At 42.2% G+C, this 18434-nt stretch overlaps 1 protein-coding gene across 1 annotated transcript in view; it reads left to right on the forward strand.

Annotated features, from left to right (window-relative positions):
- The window catches only part of TRPC5 (transient receptor potential cation channel subfamily C member 5), a 237064-nt gene that overhangs the window by 190649 nt on the left and 27981 nt on the right, over window positions 1-18434 (forward strand). The window contains exons 5-7 of the mRNA XM_072125474.1: window positions 828-967; window positions 3253-3575; window positions 10576-10771. Of these exons, the coding sequence (XP_071981575.1) occupies window positions 828-967; window positions 3253-3575; window positions 10576-10771 (659 nt within the window). The remainder of the gene's footprint in view (window positions 1-827; window positions 968-3252; window positions 3576-10575; window positions 10772-18434) is intronic.

Below are 18434 nucleotides of genomic sequence, written 5' to 3' on the forward strand. Positions count from 1 at the left end.
TGGCACTGTGATGGCTCAGTGGGCAGCACTACAGCCTTGCAGCACTGGGATCCTGGGTCCAAGTCCCATCCAGGTCAACACCTTGAAAGAGTTTTAATGTTCTCATGGTGTTTGCGTGGTTTTCCTCCAGTTTCCTCCCACACTCCAAAACATACTGGTTGGTTGATTAGATTGTGAGCCCCATGGGGACAGGGACCGATATGGTAAGCGCTGTATAATCTGTGTGCACTACATAAATAAATAAATTATTATAAGTCATGTGTAATGTCAGATACCAAATATTGATAAGAATATTACATGGAACTATTTTTATGACCTTATAATCACTAATAGAAGTGATTTGTTGATAATGTATATTCCGTTCTTTTACCAAAAAAAATATTTGCTGCCTATGCTTCACATTGTATTATACAGTGATATGTTTTACACAAATCTGCATGGTGTGAACACAGGGTACAAGATAGAGGCATCAGGTGCTGTGAAAAAGGCAATGACTGTGCACATTACTCATGGTGTTCCACTAAATTATGAATGCATTAACATACTGTACAAAGTAACAAATATAGTCAGAGTATATAACTGCGGAGAATATCTATTGATACAATTGATATTGATAAGTCTATTGACACAGATAACACTAGTATTGTCTGTACAACAGACATTCCTGTATTTGATGATAGGGTTCCCCGCTTTCTTCATAGTAGAGGTTCCTTGTGTCTTACAGCATATGAGATGGGATTGCTTATGAGAGAATCACTTTAAGGATCAGTCTGTGTCTTTGACTTCTGTATATTTGTATCTGATTTTCTTTTCTTTCTTAATGACAGGTTTTATATGGGGAGAAATAAAAGAGATGTGGGATGGGGGATTCACTGAATATGTGCATGACTGGTGGAACCTCATGGATTTTGCAATGAACTCCCTCTACCTTGCAACTATCTCCCTTAAAATTGTGGCTTATGTGAAGGTAAGAGTTGTAAGGCTCTGGATGTTTAATAAAGTCTACACTAATTAGGGTCCGTTGTACATCTGTTGTCAGTGGGGTAACAAGACTCTATTGGGCCCTGGTGCGAACTTAGGATCGGGGCTACCATATACATAAACCAGGGCCGATTCTAGTCTATTTGCTAAGAAACCCACTTTTAAAAAGAAGCTACAACCTGATAAAAGAATGGTGCCAACCTTACTTAAAATTAGTAACTGGCCCTCTGTCAACAACACTAACGTGCCAAGAGCTAGTAGTTGTTCAGTGACACAGACAGTAGTGGCATCTCATACCTCACAGGTGACGATCAGCTCCATCGGGAAGAGGACATCATTACGTCTTCTCCTGTCCATAACTGTTTAATTTGCTGCCAAATGTCTTCAGCTCTTGGCACCACATCTCTGCACTGCACCCATAAAAAACCAGAGTCACTTACAGTATAAAGTCACCTAAATATCAGAGCTCCTAAATCATATACACCTCTCATGGCACAACAGACCCTTATTACATTATAGCCAGGTCCCTTATTATATTTAATCACAGCCAGTCCCCCTCAAATCACAGCCAGCCCGCTCAAATCACAGCCACCCCCCTTTATCACAGCCAGCCCACTTTAAATTTTTAACACAGCCAGCTCCCCTTTATCAGAGCTATCACCCCTTTTATTACAGCCAGCGCCTTTTAGCGCTGCCAGTGCCCCTTTATCACAGCCAGCACCCCTTTATCACAGCTAGCTCCCTTTATCCCAGCCAGCGCCCCTTTATCCCAGCCAGCGCCCCTTTATCACAGCCAGCGCCCCTTTATATTTTTATCACAGCCAGTCCCCCTCATTACATAATATGCCCAGTTCTAAAAACAATAAAGGAGTTACTCGCCTCAACTCCTGTCAACCCCCATGGCACCGTTCTCTTCCTGGCTCTTTTGTTCTGTGTCCAGATGCAGGCAGCGTCGGATGACGTCACGCTGCCAGGGTCCTCCAGAGCAACAGAGCGGCACAATTGATTTTTCAATGGCAATGGCCACCCGAATCGTCCACATTATGCCTTCATATTTTGCCGCCTACCTGAAGGCTTGGGTATCTGCCATCAAAGGCAAGATTTTCATCTCGCCTAATGGCAGATGCGTCCCTGACCTAAACTCTCACTGCCACCCCTGTCCCACACATTATACTTGAGAATACACATATATGCTACACAGAATTATACTCATAGAACCACACTCCGTATACACCTTATATGTAGTGTCCAGCAGCTGACCCCTTAATGAATTGTCAGCAGAGGCCCACTTTAATGAATTGTCAGCAGAGGCCCCCTTTAATAAATTGTCAACAGAGACCCCCCTTATGAATTGTCAGCAAACGCCCCCTTAAAGAATTGTCAGCAGAGACCCTCTTGGTGAAATGTCAGCAGAGACCTCCTTCTTGCTTGCAGCAGTGTAGGCAGATGCACATCCACCTATGCGCTCTTGCTAATCATCAGTGTGCCCAGGCACGGCCCATAGACGTGCGTCTCCCTGCCTGCGCTGCTATTGTATGTGTGTCTGACATGCAAACAATTGATTGTCCTCCCCTCTGACGGGACCTTCAGACTGCAGGTCCATCGATGGTCACGGTTGCACCATAGTGTTTTTCTTTTTTGCTTCCATTTCATTTTTATATTTGCAAAAAACCTGATCCACGCTTCAGTTTTTAGTTCTCAAAATTGCATTCATTTCAATGGGACTGAACTGGCTCAAACAGCTGATGCCAGGTGTCGGGCTATTCTCATATGAGTGATCTATTTTAGGGAAAGGTGATAGGAAAAATAAGCCATGAAATAGCCTTTAATTAATAATGTCTTCTTTATTAAATATTTTTGTTTCATTTTTTTGGTTAAGGATGATGATGGTATAAATAGAAAATACAGAATGTGCAGATATTAACTGTGCAGATATAAAGTATTATTACATAATCTTTTGAATAAGGCCAATACTTATCTCTTCCAGTATCTGACAACCTGTTACCTTGCTACTTGCTGTATTAGAAATGTAATATCAGCTACTAAGCTTTGACGGGGATTTTAATCTACTTGTTGTTTTGACCTTGTGAAGTGGGGCTGCTGAGATAAGTCAAATTCAAGCCCTTCAGTGCAAGGAAAAGATGACATTTCCTGAGCCAGAAGGGCAATGCTACCATTGATTAAATTCACCATTTGGCACAAGCCGCAGGACAGTTTCTGTGTGACTCAGTCTGGATAATTTACAGCTTGTTCCTGTATTTATTCCCTCAGTACAACGGCTCCCGGCCAAGAGAGGAATGGGATATGTGGCACCCAACGTTAATTGCTGAAGCTCTCTTTGCAATATCCAATATCCTGAGCTCCCTGCGCCTCATCTCACTCTTCACAGCAAATTCCCATCTTGGTCCTCTACAGATTTCGTTAGGACGGATGCTGCTGGACATTCTCAAATTCCTCTTTATCTACTGCTTGGTGCTTTTGGCTTTTGCCAATGGACTAAACCAACTCTACTTTTATTATGAGACCAGTGCCTCTGAGGAACCTAACAACTGCAAAGGAATACGCTGTGAAAAACAGAACAACGCCTTCTCCACGTAAGACAAACCTGTCCTCCCCCGTTGTTTCTTATGATATGTTTCTATCATGGAGGCGAGTAATAATTCTCACACTAGAGTCTGTCATTCCCTGGCCGCTTATGATTTATGCCGGCAACAACTGCAGGTGATCTGGTGACAGAGTGGTAGAAAGTCACAGTTATCAATCAATATTCCTCCACATCAGGGACATTAGACAAAGCATTTACATTGATGTATAGGGTAGGTAAAGGAATTAATGTGGAATTATAGGGGGGAAAAAGGTCATGCCGAATCAAGGACACGTGTCTACTAGTTCTGAAAACTGTAAAAAGTCAATGTTTTATAACATCTGCTGTGATTGGGACTTTGGAAATAATCACAACTAAGAGGGTCTTGTGTTTACAACAATAAAAGGGAACCTGTCAGCAGAAATTGGCTTAATAAACCACTAGCAGTATATTGTCAAGCAACTGAGCAACTTCCAGATCATGTTTCGGTCATGGCCTGGTGTGATGGAATCATCCAGAAAATCAACATTAAAGTGAGATGTAAATTGGTTTTATGAGGTCAAGGAGGCGGAGAGTTTAGAACTGAAGTCAAGCTTTCCCTAAGTCAGAAAGCCCCCTTCACTGTAATTATGGTCCTTTGTCTAGGGACATCACTGATCAAATCTCCTGAAGGCATGGAGAGCTTCACTTCAGCGTTAAACTCTCCCCCTCCCTGACTTTATACAACAAATTAACATTTTACCTCAAAGTTGATTTTCTGGATGACACCAACAAGCTGAACCATGAGAGAAACATGATCTAGAAGCTGTTTAGCATACTGGTAGTGGTTTATTAGGCCAATTCCTGATGACCGGTTCCCTTTAAAGAGATATTTCAAGAGAAGACACAGATTTTGGACACATCTTGTGGCTTCGTCCTCACAGGTCCGCGATCAATGTCAACTAAGTGTAATCTATTGCTGATTTACTTACATTTTTGCTGATCCCCTTAGCAGCATCAGGCTGGCAAATAATGTCACAAGCTTGTGCCAGTTTTTTAAAGGGTCACATGAGTTTAAAGGGTCACATTGTGTTAAATAGCAACTGGTCAACCCTACTAAAAGGCCCCATTTTATATATTAAACAATAATAACAGATAAATAACAGACAAATATGGATGTCAGGCAGATGACACCTGTGTGTTGTCAGTATTTCTCAAGTTCCTATAGTATACTTCGGGAAGGCTTGAGACACACACCAGGGGTGGGAATAGGTCCTGCTCTGAATTTTTTACACATATCCATGATGTGTACAGTGTACTGGTCAGATTCCAAAAACCAAGTTCAGTGCTCGGTAGACTCTGAAGAAGCCTATGAGCTTGTCCAAACTCTGCAGACTCTTCTAAGAGCCAAATGGTGTGAGATAGTGTAATAGAGCCATCAGTACGATGTTAATGAACTATCTTAGGATAGGATCGTTATACTGGGATACCCTTATAAGTGGAACAAACTAAGCTTCAATACCAAGCACAACCACAGTTGAATGTACAGCGCTGTTCTTGGTGGTCTGTGAAGAGACCACAACACTTCCTGCTCTTCGAACAGCGGGTCAGAGGTCCCTACTGTTAGACATCCCTTTTCCTTACTAACTTATATTGGATACCCAATTTAAGGATAGGGCACGACAAAAACGTTAAAATCATAAAAAAAAATAATAAAAAAATACAAGGATAGGTCATGAAAAACTACTTTATGGTTTAAATTGGGTACAATTCAACACACTGTTAAAATTTATTTTAATGAAAACCTTGACAAATGTAGACAAAAAACAGGAGGCCTTCAGATCTGTCCGCCACTTATTCCATTGCTGAGACTACAATGAGCACGACCCGGTCTTTTTCTTATTGCTGAAAATAAGAAATGCAATAAAATGCAATATTTTAGCATCTTCTGTGAGCGGTGAAGGTCAGTACATTACATATTGCCTCCCCTCGATGGCACCGCCATATATCTCACGTGTCTCATAACTGAGCGGCATCACCCCTGCAAACATTGAAGAAGGGAAGCAGTTTATCACATCCTTTATAGACAGTTTCTGATTTATTGTATCTAAAGCGCTCATAGCCTCCTCATTTGGCTGACAAACGGCTACAATGTTAATAGAAATGACATCTCGGCCATTATCTATGGCTGCCGCGCAGAATTTATTTCCAGAGGATTCTGTCCCTAATCATGCATTGTAGATGTACTAAACCAGTACAGAAGCACGTGGACCCCCACCTATTAGTAATGTAACAAAGTGCAGAGGGATGATGAGCCAGAGCCGATGCAAACCATCACATACAAGCTGTGAGCAGCAAGACTGTCGTCTGGCCTCCCCTATACAGTATCTAGTACTTATACTACCGAAGCTAACTAACTACGCCTGTACATGGGCTGTATCCATTGCTCCATTTAAACTAATAGGCATATACCGTAGTATCACTATAGTACTGCGGTCAGGTGTGGCCCTGTTTGTAGATCATAGCAGCCTGGTATTTTCTATTCCTAGGCAACTTTTTTATTGTACTTATATTCTAATAGTTTAAATGAATTTGTATTATAATCCCACCAAGTATATTTGACAAATTCTGTTTAGATTTTGCAATTTCTATACCTGAGCCCCAGGCTTTTAAATGTCATGGACCAAACTGGAGCTACTTTTAAGAAGTAATTTAAGGAAGATTTTAGTTTTACGCACAGGAGTGTTGTGAATCATAGTGGTAACCCAAATGCGAGTTACAGAGCCATGTCTGAATAGTTGTCACACAGTAGTCTGATAAACTGGCAATATATATATGTGTGTGTATATATATATATATATATATATATATATGAAAAAACCTAAAGTGTAGCAAAATTTTAAAGCAATTTGCATAAAATAGTGGAGATGATGTTAGAAAACTTTGTAATATAGTTTACAAATGTTTCTTTGTCCTGTTTTTTCCTTTCCTGACATCCTGCTGTAGTGTTTAAAATTATCTTTCTGCCCTGTGCTTCCATTTATTGCTGATAGATAACTTGATAATGTTTCTAGAGACTTGAAAGGCAACTCTGAGCTGACTCATATAGTAAAATATTCTCTAGGTGCACAAACAGTCCTTATCTATTTGCTATACACCTGAGAAGGTTTTTAGATACACTGCTCACTGCAGGAGTAAGAAGGAGCCAAAAATGGGCAGAGAAGCTTTATTCTAATATATATTATAAAGTATATTGTATATTGTAAAGTATATTATTACCTACTCCGTTTTAACTACACCATGAACCTCAGTAATACCTAGCAGAAATAATAACTTCAACATCTTAACCCTTTAGCTATGTAGGGTAGTTTGGAGCAAAAATAGGAAAAATAGGACTTCAGCAACTATAAAATATATATAAAAATAATTATAACAGAATTGTAGCTCAAAAATATTTACTTTGTACCCCTCCCCCCTTTAAAACAGACATACAAAGTGCTGTAAAGGGTGATTGTACTGTACTATATACTATCTGTATGTTACAATAGTTGTGTGCACATAAAATAAACATAGAACATTTTGCCCTTATCTAATAACACCCTGAGAATTAGACGCCATGGGGCGTTTCCGCTGCTTTGACTTTGATGTTTCATTGAGAAATGATGGAGACCATAAACAAGCATGAATAGTCGAGGGGTTAAGTGAAGCTCATTCAGCTTGTGTAGACACTGGCAGAATCCTGCCAAATGATGTTCTCGCATTTAAATGACTATGAAATAACATGACCAGGATGTCTCCACAGACCTTTGTCACTTAAGCTTACAGTTTCCAAGGAGAAGACGTCTGTGCTGACAAGTGAACTCTGCTTCCAAATCTGCACCATCACAAACAGTTCCTAGCAAAATGAGCAGACACACGACACAAAATATCAACCTCTAGCAAGGCCGCTCCAGAGACGACTAAGAGAAGATGGCAGGCCAGTCACCCGTGACAGCAGGGGGATGCTGAGCTCACACTTTTACTAGGTTACTTGCTGCACAGCAATAATGGCTCCTGATACTGTGCTAATGTAATGGAAATCACAGAAATTCACTGTACTGTACTCCTTTTTACACTTAATACACACCCAGATTCATGGAAGTTATAAATTGGATCTTTTAGCTTTACATCTACCACTTACAAAGAACTTATTCTCCACAATCACATCCACCTTCCAACATCACCCTACAATTCACGCATGACATGATTCTGGATACAAAGTTGTGTATGTACATACATTATCTGCATTACATATAAAATATTCTGCAGGCTTCAGAGCTGAAATCTGCCCCAATGTCTTGCCTGTGCAGAGCTTGCAATAGCAAATGGTATTTAAAGTTGTGTAAACTTAAATGGGTATTCTCGTCTGGACATTCACATCTAGTTTCATTAATCTGCCATTTAGAAACATTTCTTCAATTAGATGTTATTAATTTTTGTTTACCTGTGTGAAGATAATTTCTCATAAATGTAGTCATATGGTCCTTTAGAAGACTGTGTCCTTGGATACGACCACCTCTGCTGGGGTGATTGCACAAAGAAACAAAACGTTTTTGTATATGAAATGTCCAGGAGTTACTGTATATACTACAGCTGTCCTGTGGTAATGAAAGCTGAATCCAGGTGGTAAGGCAGGACTCAATAGCGCATGTCTGCCCACTGCTGCCGAAATGTGAGGTGGTCATATCCGAGGAAGCCATCTAATTTCTAAGGAACAACATGGCTACATTTCTGAGAAATTATCTTCACAGAGGAACAGAAATGTTTACACATGGCAAATGAATTAAATTGAATTTAAATGCCCAGATGAGAATACCCCTTTAAAAAGTCTACATCCACATCCTTCATCCACTTCTTCTGGGACCCTTATAAATCCACTTTCTATATCGAGCAGCAGTTTTAGAGTTCGCCATGCTGCTTCATTTACTGTCTAAGAGACTGCTCCAGCTAGTTGTCTTACAGCTAGACGCAAGACAGTGGGGGTCATTTACTAAGGGCCCGATTCGCGTTTTCCCGACGTGTTACCCGTATATTTCTGATTTGCGCCGATTTCCCCTGAATTGCCCCGGGATTTTGGCGCATGCGATTGGATTGTGGTGCATCGGTGCTGGCATGCACACGACAGAAATCGGGGGGCATGGCCGAACGAAAACCCGACGGATTCGGAAAAACCGCTGCATTTTTTAAAAAATCTGTCTTGGAGCTTGCACTTACTTACCTTCACTCAGCCCGGCTCGGTGAACTCCAGGGCGTTCCAATGCTTTTCAGCGGTGGACGGCGGAGGAACTACCTTAATAAATCCCGGCCGGACCCGAATCAGCGCAGAGAACGCGCCGCTGGATCGCGAATGGACCGGGTAAGTAAATCTGCCCCAGTGAGTAGTTAATGGGGTCAGAGTGTAAAGGGACCCACTTCCAACTGGAGAAGTCAGCAGTCATCTGTAAAGGAATTGTACAACAAGTATTTGTCTTAGTAAGGTCTGATGGTGGGTTGCATCCTATTACATTGCAGTTCATTATCCACATGGTGCCAGTCTTGCGTCCAGAGAAGTGGATGTATTTACAGTCCAGGCAATGATCGGTAAAGCTCAGTTCACACCAACAGTTTCCACTGTCGTGAACAAATAGTGAAAAAATAATGCCATTTTTTTCCACTTTTAAAACAGAATTATAACAGAAGGTTACTTGAAGGTTACATTGAAGGTTACTTCCATTCTTAGTTTCTGTTACACTCTCCTATAACAGAAATGTCTGATGCAGATGTGATCTGAGCCGATCACCAGACCCAACACCAGACCATAGTTGTGGGCCACAGTAACGCAGCCTAGGTCAAAATGAAGAATATCTGGTATTTTCCAAGTACTGTCCACTCCCGGATAGTACAGTTTTTTTTCATACCTACTTCTGGCAAGCTACGAGTTGTCAGGAGGAAGAACGTGTTGTGCATGTTAGAACTTGCCACTTATATCCGGAAGACGAGTGTTCCTACACTTGTGACCCTCTTTCTTTCTTTAGATCCGCGTTATAATTAATCTGTACACCTCGGTCCACCAGGAATTGAAGCAAATTATTTCCATAGACCAGTGCAGCATCATGTTGTTCCAATGAGTTCATGTTGTAATTTTCCATATAATGGTATTAACAATGAAGACAATTATTCACCATGTTTCTTAGCCTGTAAACTGTCAGATAAGTCGGAATTGGTCATTTGTTAATAAACCTATAACCAATAGACGCAAAAACAACAAGGTTTCTAAAGTTAATACAAAATATAGAGAATATTACCAAGGCTCCATGCATTGTTATATAGAATATTGAAGTGTGGTTTAGTGAGTAATTCTGGAAGCAAATTATTGTTACTTGGGCTGTACTCTACATTTTTAGATCTTTCATCATTGGGTGGAACTAGTAGGTGGTATTAGTTACTTCACTGATTATATTTTATCACTTATTGTATGTGATTTATTGGTTTTATTATTTGCAGGTACTATAGGACATTTTTGTAACATCTTGTTAGAGATTTTTGGGTTATAGACCCAGGTCCTCTATCCAGGTCATCATTGGAGTTATACCCTGATGATAATCCCTAGTAATATTGTTGTATTAAATTTGTGATGTTATATACTTCTAAATTTAATAAATTATAAAAAAATGTTTTACTCAGTATAACCTCGTTGGTTTTGCGTCTTTTGGTTATAGGTATATAGTCGGTGTAGGGCACATCAATTGTTGGACCTACTTTTAGGTTTTATTGGTCATTTGTTGATCCCACTACAAAAAAAGTGGAAGAAGTGTTGTTTTTGGTCTTGGATCGACATCTCCTGATATATGTGGAGAGATGATTTCCCCACTGTGGGACTAATAAAGGATTATTTTATGATTATCTTTTCAAAATAACAGAATTTTGTACCATTCTATGTTTGTATCTGCAGATGATGTTCCTCAAAAATACAATGACCTTGAATATGATCTAATTTTTTTTCTATATTACAGCCTTTTTGAGACCCTTCAATCTTTGTTCTGGTCAGTGTTTGGTCTCCTGAACTTGTATGTCACCAATGTGAAAGCACGTCATGAGTTCACAGAATTTGTTGGCGCCACTATGTTTGGAACGTACAATGTGATATCCTTGGTTGTGTTACTCAACATGCTGATAGCCATGATGAACAATTCCTACCAGCTGATTGCCGTGAGTACCATGTGCTTTTCCTTGGTCCTGCAGGACATTACATTTAAACCTCATAGGCAGAGACAGATTTTGGCTCATAAGAAGGTATACAGAGTGGCTTGCATTGCATTTACATACGACATCCAACACTATATACAAAAATATCCCTACTCCGTAGTCTTGTCTGCATAACACCTCTATATTTCAATAATTTTTTTTTGTTTTTTAACAATTTCGGCTATCACTCGGTGGACTATTAGTAAGTCAATACCTATAGCCGCTTCTCCTAATGGTCTAACTCTCGTCTTCGTTTATCTATAGTGAGCACTGACATTTACAGGTAGAAAAGCTAGTAATGAATGTGACTCACAAGTAATTCTGTCCCTTTCAAAACTGACATTTCTAAACTTTCCGTTAATAGAATTTTTTGTTATAAAGTTCGGGTTAGCCCATTATGACTATCTAGCTCACAATGCCTAATACAAAAATAATGTCATATGGAAGTGTTATAGGTCAGGTTATTATATTAATATATCACCAGCGTACTGCACTACATTAATCCGCCCAGGCTTTAGCTGCCTAAAGATATTTTTGTAAATTCTCACAACTTTATGAGGACCATCACCTAAGCTTTATTCTTGTGAAAATAAGTAATAAATGGATAAACGATAATCCAAATTTGACCAGTGTCTATTGCCAGAATCTCCTTCTATCATAATTAACTGAATAGATTACCATTAGGGTTAGATTCTGTAATATTTAGTTGTGGTACTTATGATGCACATCACTAACCATTGAAAAGTGGGACCCTTAGTAAATGAGCCCCATTCTCTAATTCACTGTTATTATATAACAGGCATATAATTCCAACCTGTCTCTATCATAGTGTCATAGTATATAAGACTGGAAAAACACACAAGTCCATCAATTCCAACTTTTAAGAATTAAATAAATGTTTTACCTTTGAAGGGCCTGCAGGTTTCTGCCCCCCAGTCAATATCTGGGTAATTGAAGTCTCCCATGATAAGTACTTCACCATGCTTTGAAGCCGCATCCATTTCACTTATCAGCATTTCCTCTGCTGCCTCCATTATATTTGGAGCCTTATAACAAACCCCTAGTAATATTTTATTATTCTTTTTCCCTCCCCTTATCTCCACCCATAGGGACTCCACATTCGCATTTGCGTTACTGATGTCATCTCGCAAGACAGGCTTGAGGCAAGAATTCACATATAAACAAACCCCTCCCCCTTTTTTATTTATACGATCCTTTCTAAAAAGACTATAACCATCTATAGCAACAGCCCAGTCATAGCTACTGTCCAGCCATGTCTCGCTGATACCCACTATATCATATTTCCGCTCCAACATCAAGAGTTCCAGTTCCTCCATTTTGTTTGTGAGGCTTCTGGCATTTGTGTACATGCACCTTATATGGTTTTCCGTATACCAACGTATTCCCCAATCTTATTCCAGCCCCCCTTCCTCCCCCATGGACTATGCCTATTCCCAGCTCTCTATCTACACTGTCTAATTGCCCTGCACAAGTGTAGTTTCCCTCCCTCCCAAGTCTGTAGTTTAAACACTCCTCCAACATTGTAGCCATTTCCCCCAAAAGAGCTGCACCCTCCCTATTGGGGTGCAGCCCATCCCTAAGTCCTGGTGTACACAATTTTGGTTGCCCCTGGACCCGCCCCTGGATCTTCTGACTTTAGGGTCGGCAGACATGTTATTCTTCTGTCTGACGCTGCATTGAGATTCCCTCTGTCTAGCCCTTTCCCCCAACGTTTCAGGATGAGCTCACACACACATACACTGACTTCCTGCTGGCAAACACAGCGTGAAGAGAGTTCTGTTAGATGCTAATATTACTGGGTAAAGGACCTTAGATGACATCACCCTGGTGACATGACATGAAGTGCTGAATGGTTAGGAGGCATATGTCATGGGGAGGAGTAGACGGGTGGGGGCAGCAGAGCAGATCACACCCCCTACGATACCCGGTAGGATAACATTTAGTTATCTATGGGAACTTGTCCCTAGCTGTATTTGTGACAAATGTGGTGACAGGTTCCCTTTATTGGCCCCGAGCACCACACTTGGGGCTATCTATGTCATGCTCACTCCCTCTATGATTTATAATGCCCAAGTGCCAACATCCCTTTAAGTATTACCTTGGTGTGAGCTAGTCAATATTAACAAGATACTCACAATCTGTAGCAGCTCTGACAATGTTAGTACCATGAAACAAAACCTAATAAACAAGTGTATAAATGATGCAAATAGGATGTGGTATTAATTCTACCTTAGATTCCCTTTAAGAGACACCGTCTAATGAGTGAAAATGAATAAGACCTCAGCCCCATCTGTCTTCTACGTACAGGGTGTTCATAGCCTAGCAGGTATCTTGTTACTTACAAACGCACAGGCTGTCCGCAGCGTGTAAGGAGAGAGGGTGTGATTCACTGATCAACTAAGTATTGACATTTCCCACTGAGAGGAAGTCAGGGTAATTATATTGAACCCGCTGGCCTGAAAGCTGCGCTCACACATCTTCTGTAGTCTATGTATTGCAGTATGCAGGATGGGTGCACAGCCTGTATAGATAAAACATCATGCATATCCTTATTTCTGCATGGCTTCATTTAATTGTCTGACCTCGTTTGCATGAACAATCAAATAATACCTTTTTCCTATTCTCCAGTAGCCCTCTATTATAACATATGGACGTACTCTTATTGGCATACTTCCCATGCTCATTATTTGCTCAAAATCAGGATGACGGCTCAAAATACAGAATGTTATCAGAACAAATTGTCTCTTCAGTAGAAAAAAAGATAAAATAATGACCATTTTAAACTTCTATGATAATATTGAATTTTCTTTCAAATGCCCTGATTCCATTCACCGGGAAAGCTCCCGACATATAAGCTGAACGTATCCTTAGACAAGTACTGGCAGGTGAACGCAGCCTTTTTCCTTCTACAAAGTACACACCCCATCCTGCAGGAAACACAGGATAGAAAGATACAGCAAGCTACCTCTTTCCATTCTGCTTATCAGCAGAGGCCATAGCCTAAGGGAGACTGATGCAACTGTATTGCATCCATCCCCAGCCTCTGCTAAGCTTGCCATCTGGGAAGTCACCAGTGATGTAACTGTCTATATGAGGACAATAACATCAGTCAGGAGACACCTGGACTACTGATGTTAATTCCTGTTCCCAATTTCATGAGCAAACAGCGGAATACATCCTAATCCACCATTGTAAGGCTACGTTGCGAATCAGCCCGGTGAATCTTTACAATATAATGAAAAACAGAGATGTGATTGTAGACTAAAATGAAACAATAAAAAATAAAAACAAATATAAAATCTCAGAAAATTCTAGGGGTCCTGAAATTGTAGCTGAAACTTTAACACCTTCCTACTTGATTCATTTTAACCCCAATCTATTCCATCATGTGGAGGACTAGTACCCCATTATGTTTAAGAAACCAACTAACACTCCTCTGATCGCACAAACACAATGGGGCTCATTTACTAAGGGTCTGAATCGCGCACTTTCGTCGGATTACCCGACGATTTCCGATTTGCGCCAGATTGCCTCAGGAATTTGTCGCACGCAATCGGATTGTGGCGTATCGACGCCGGCTTTTAGGCGACAGAAATCAGGGGGGCGTGGCTGTCGGACAACCTGACGGATTCGGAAAAAACGCAGAATTTAAAAAAGAATTTGTGTCGCAAGATCAGCACTTACATGCACCGGGACAAAGACGGTGAATTCCGGCGGACCTCGGCGCAGCAGCAACACCTGGTGGATATCGGACACACGGCAGACCCGAATCTTCGTAGGAGAAGGCGCCGATGGATCCCGAATGGACCGGGTAAGTAAATGTGCCCCAATGTTGTGATTTTAGTAAGAAGGCTCTCCACATAACAGGCATATAGCTATACATTCAGCATTATGTAACCATAATGCTTTGCAGCCAGGTACTGCACCAGGTTTTCAGCCTGGGGTAGATGGGAGAACTCTGTTGAAGCTCACCAGGCAGTTGATATTTCTGATTCCTTATCATAGATCTGGCTTAGAGCTGCAGATATCATTTCTGTCCCCTCCCCCAAGCTCTGGATATACTGCTGAGACCCCCAGTGCAATTTCCATATATACTATATGGGAATAAAGCTTTATTTCTGCTTCATTAACTTTCCTGTCAATACTCAAATGCCTTATGAGATAAATGTGGAATTCACCTCAGGATTGAGTTTGACTTTGACTTGAGAATTTCATATCATGTCCTGAAGGATGTGGAGCAGATCTTTATATTTCCATTCAAAGTGTGAAATACACAAGGTACGTCATATAAAATAAATGCCCAAGCCCTAGCCCAATCTTCTACTTTACACTGTGTGATCACTGGTCCGTGGGCAATTTATTGCATATAAAAAAAGCTGTCAACATTAATAACACTTAGGTTCCGGCACACAATTCTGTCAGAAACAGAGGGCGCGTGTGGATTCACATTGGAGTGCGGCCAAAATCTTGTTTTAGTGGTAGTCGTAGTTGTCTGGGAGCAAGTAAGCAATGCTAATACCGTGTTTCCCCGAAAGTAAGACAGTGTCTTACATTCTTTTTACCCCCAAAAGCCCCACTATGTCTTACTTTCGGGGTATGTCTTATATTGGAAATAAATTATACATTTTTGTTTTAACCATAAAATTAACATTTATTAACAGGCTGAACAGTATGGTTGGTATTCACCACCAAACAGTTTTATAAAAGCAAGTGGCAAGAATTATACAGTGTAATGGGTGGTTATACAGTGTGAGGGGGGGGGGGCATTATACAGTGTGGGAGGTTATACAGTGTGAGGGGGGGGCATTATACAGTGTGGTAGGTTATACAGTGTAAGGGGGGGGCATTATACAGTGTGGGAGGTTATACAGTTTAAGGGGGGGCATTATACAGTGTGGGAGGTTATACAGTGCAAGGGGGGGGGCATTATACAGTGTGGGAGGTTATACAGTGTAAGGGGGGGGCATTATACAGTGTGGGAGGTTATACAGTGTAAGGGGGGGCATTATACAGTGTGGGAGGTTATACAGTGTAGGGGGGGCATTATACAGTGTGGGAGGTTATACAGTGTAAGGGGGGGGCATTATACAGTGTGGGAGGTTATACAGTGTAGGGGGGGCATTATACAGTGTGGGAGGTTATACAGTGTAAGGGGGGCATTATACAGTGTGGGAGGTTATACAGTGTAGGGGGGGCATTATACAGTGTGGGAGGTTATACAGTGTAGGGGGGGCATTATACAGTATGGGAGGTTATACAGTGTAAGGGGGGCATTATACAGTGTGGGAGGTTATACAGTGTAGGGGGGGCATTATACAGTGTGGGAGGTTATACAGTGTAAGGGGGGCATTATACAGTGTGGGAGGTTATACAGTGTAAGGGGGGCATTATACAGTGTGGGAGGTTATACAGTGTAGGGGGGGCATTATACAGTGTGGGAGGTTATACAGTGTAGGGGGGGGCATTATACAGTATGGGAGGTTATACAGTGTAAGGGGGGCATTATACAGTGTGGGAGGTTATACAGTGTAGGGGGGGCATTATACAGTGTGGGAGGTTATACAGTGTAAGGGGGGCATTATACAGTGTGGGAGGTTATACAGTGTAAGGGGGGGGCATTATACAGTGTGGGAGGTTATACAGTGTAGGGGGGGCATTATACAGTGTGGGAGGTTATACAGTGTAGGGGGGGCATTATACAGTGTGGGAGGTTATACAGTGTAAGGGGGGCATTATACAGTGTGGGAGGTTATACAGTGTAGGGGGGGCATTATACTGTGTGGTAGGTTATACAGTGTAAGGGGGGGGGGCATTATACAGTGTGGGAGGTTATACAGTGTAAGGGGGGCATTATACAGTGTGGGAGGTTATACAGTGTAGGGGGGGCATTATACAGTGTGGGAGGTTATACAGTGTAAGGGGGGGGCATTATACAGTGTGGGAGGTTATACAGTGTAGGGGGGGGCATTATACAGTGTGGGAGGTTATACAGTGTAAGGGGGGGCATTATACAGTATGGGAGGTTATACATTGTGAGTAGGGGCATTATACAGTGTGGGAGGTTATACATTGTGAGTAGGGGCATTATACAGTGTGGGAGGTTATACATTGTTTGTAGGGGCATTATACAGTGTGGGAGGTTATACATTGTTTGTAGGGGCATTATACAGTGCAGAGGGGGGATGGGTGTTTTAACACAAACCATAGAACTGTGCAAGCAAACACACTGACACACACTACATGCACACATTGCAACATCCCCCACCGGGGCCTAGCCCTTGAGGTGAGGCCTGAAGACAGCCGGGCCCGCAGTACCGGAGTGGCTGGCGGTTGCGGCCTAAGCACGCTATTGTCACGGTGCTTGGTACGGGGGAACCGGAGGGCTGTCCTACAGCCTGGCAGGTCTCCAGCAGGATGGTGTTGGCAAGAAATGATGAGGGAGCGGCTGCTATAGCGGATCTCCCTGGGGCAACCCCTTAATGTCCCGAGTGTGAGTCTCTGTGTGGTGGACAGGGTGCCGGTGATGATGGGAGTTGTAGTAGCAGGGACCAGACGGAGGCAGAGGTTGAAGAAAACAACTTACAGTTCTTTATTGGAACCGCAGGAACTTCAGCAAACGTGCCTTTAACAGGTAGATGGAGTACTGGAGAGGTATTTGGAGGGAGCCGCAGGATGTAGGTCACCAGCCTGGATGTAAGGGCAGGCTGGGAGGCAGCTGTGTCCTTAGAGGAGGCTTCAGCTCGGTCCTGGATCTCTTCAGGTATCACCCTTGAAGGTAGGATGATACCCCTTTCCTCACTACACTAACTCTAGTCTTATTGTTCCACTTCAGGCAGGGGCTAGGCTCTTCCTGCACTGGTCTGGTGTGCTAGAGTCTCTGAGCTACTGCTCAGCTAACTACTCTCTGCTTGCGTCCTGCAGACCCAGAGGGCCTGACTAGGACCGGTCTATTCTCCCTTCTGGGAGAGACTGCTCTCTTCTCTCTCTGGGGAGAGACTTCTCTCTTTCTCCTCCAGAACATTCCAGGCTAGCGGGTTTTATTACCTCCCTTTGGTCAGGTGGTGGCTGCTCCTCCAATTACCTCTCAGTGCACAGAGGCAGGATGTAACACAGACATTGGTTGACATAATTACATCACAAATTAACATCTGCCTTGCCAGGCAGGATTAACCACTGCAATTTCCCCTTGATCCTATAAGGACCATGTAGTGTAATGTGGTGTTACCTACAGGTGGGACGTATTCGCAAGCACTACCTCGCCATTGCATCGGCGAGGGTGTTGCATACCCCGGGGGCAATTGAAAGAGCCGCCCTCGGCTCGACTACCGATGTTTTGGGGCACAGAGGGGGCTAAGGCACTTCTGGGAAGTGCAGGCTATGTGAGGTGTAGGGACAAACCGCCCATGGTCCTGGAGACAGGCACCTGGGTTGGTGTCGGACTAAGACAAAACATGTAGCTGTATGACAGTTGGTCGCTGACGCCATTAAACCGAACTGTACAGTAGGAAAGGTGTGGTGTCATGTCCTGTAATCCACTCCTTGCACCAAGGCCTGTATATTTGTTTGATCAACGCTTCTTCCCTGGCGACAATTATATGGTGTCTAT

The sequence above is a fragment of the Engystomops pustulosus genome, chromosome 9 (genome assembly GCF_040894005.1).
Source record: "Engystomops pustulosus chromosome 9, aEngPut4.maternal, whole genome shotgun sequence".
NCBI lineage: Eukaryota > Metazoa > Chordata > Amphibia > Anura > Leptodactylidae > Engystomops > Engystomops pustulosus.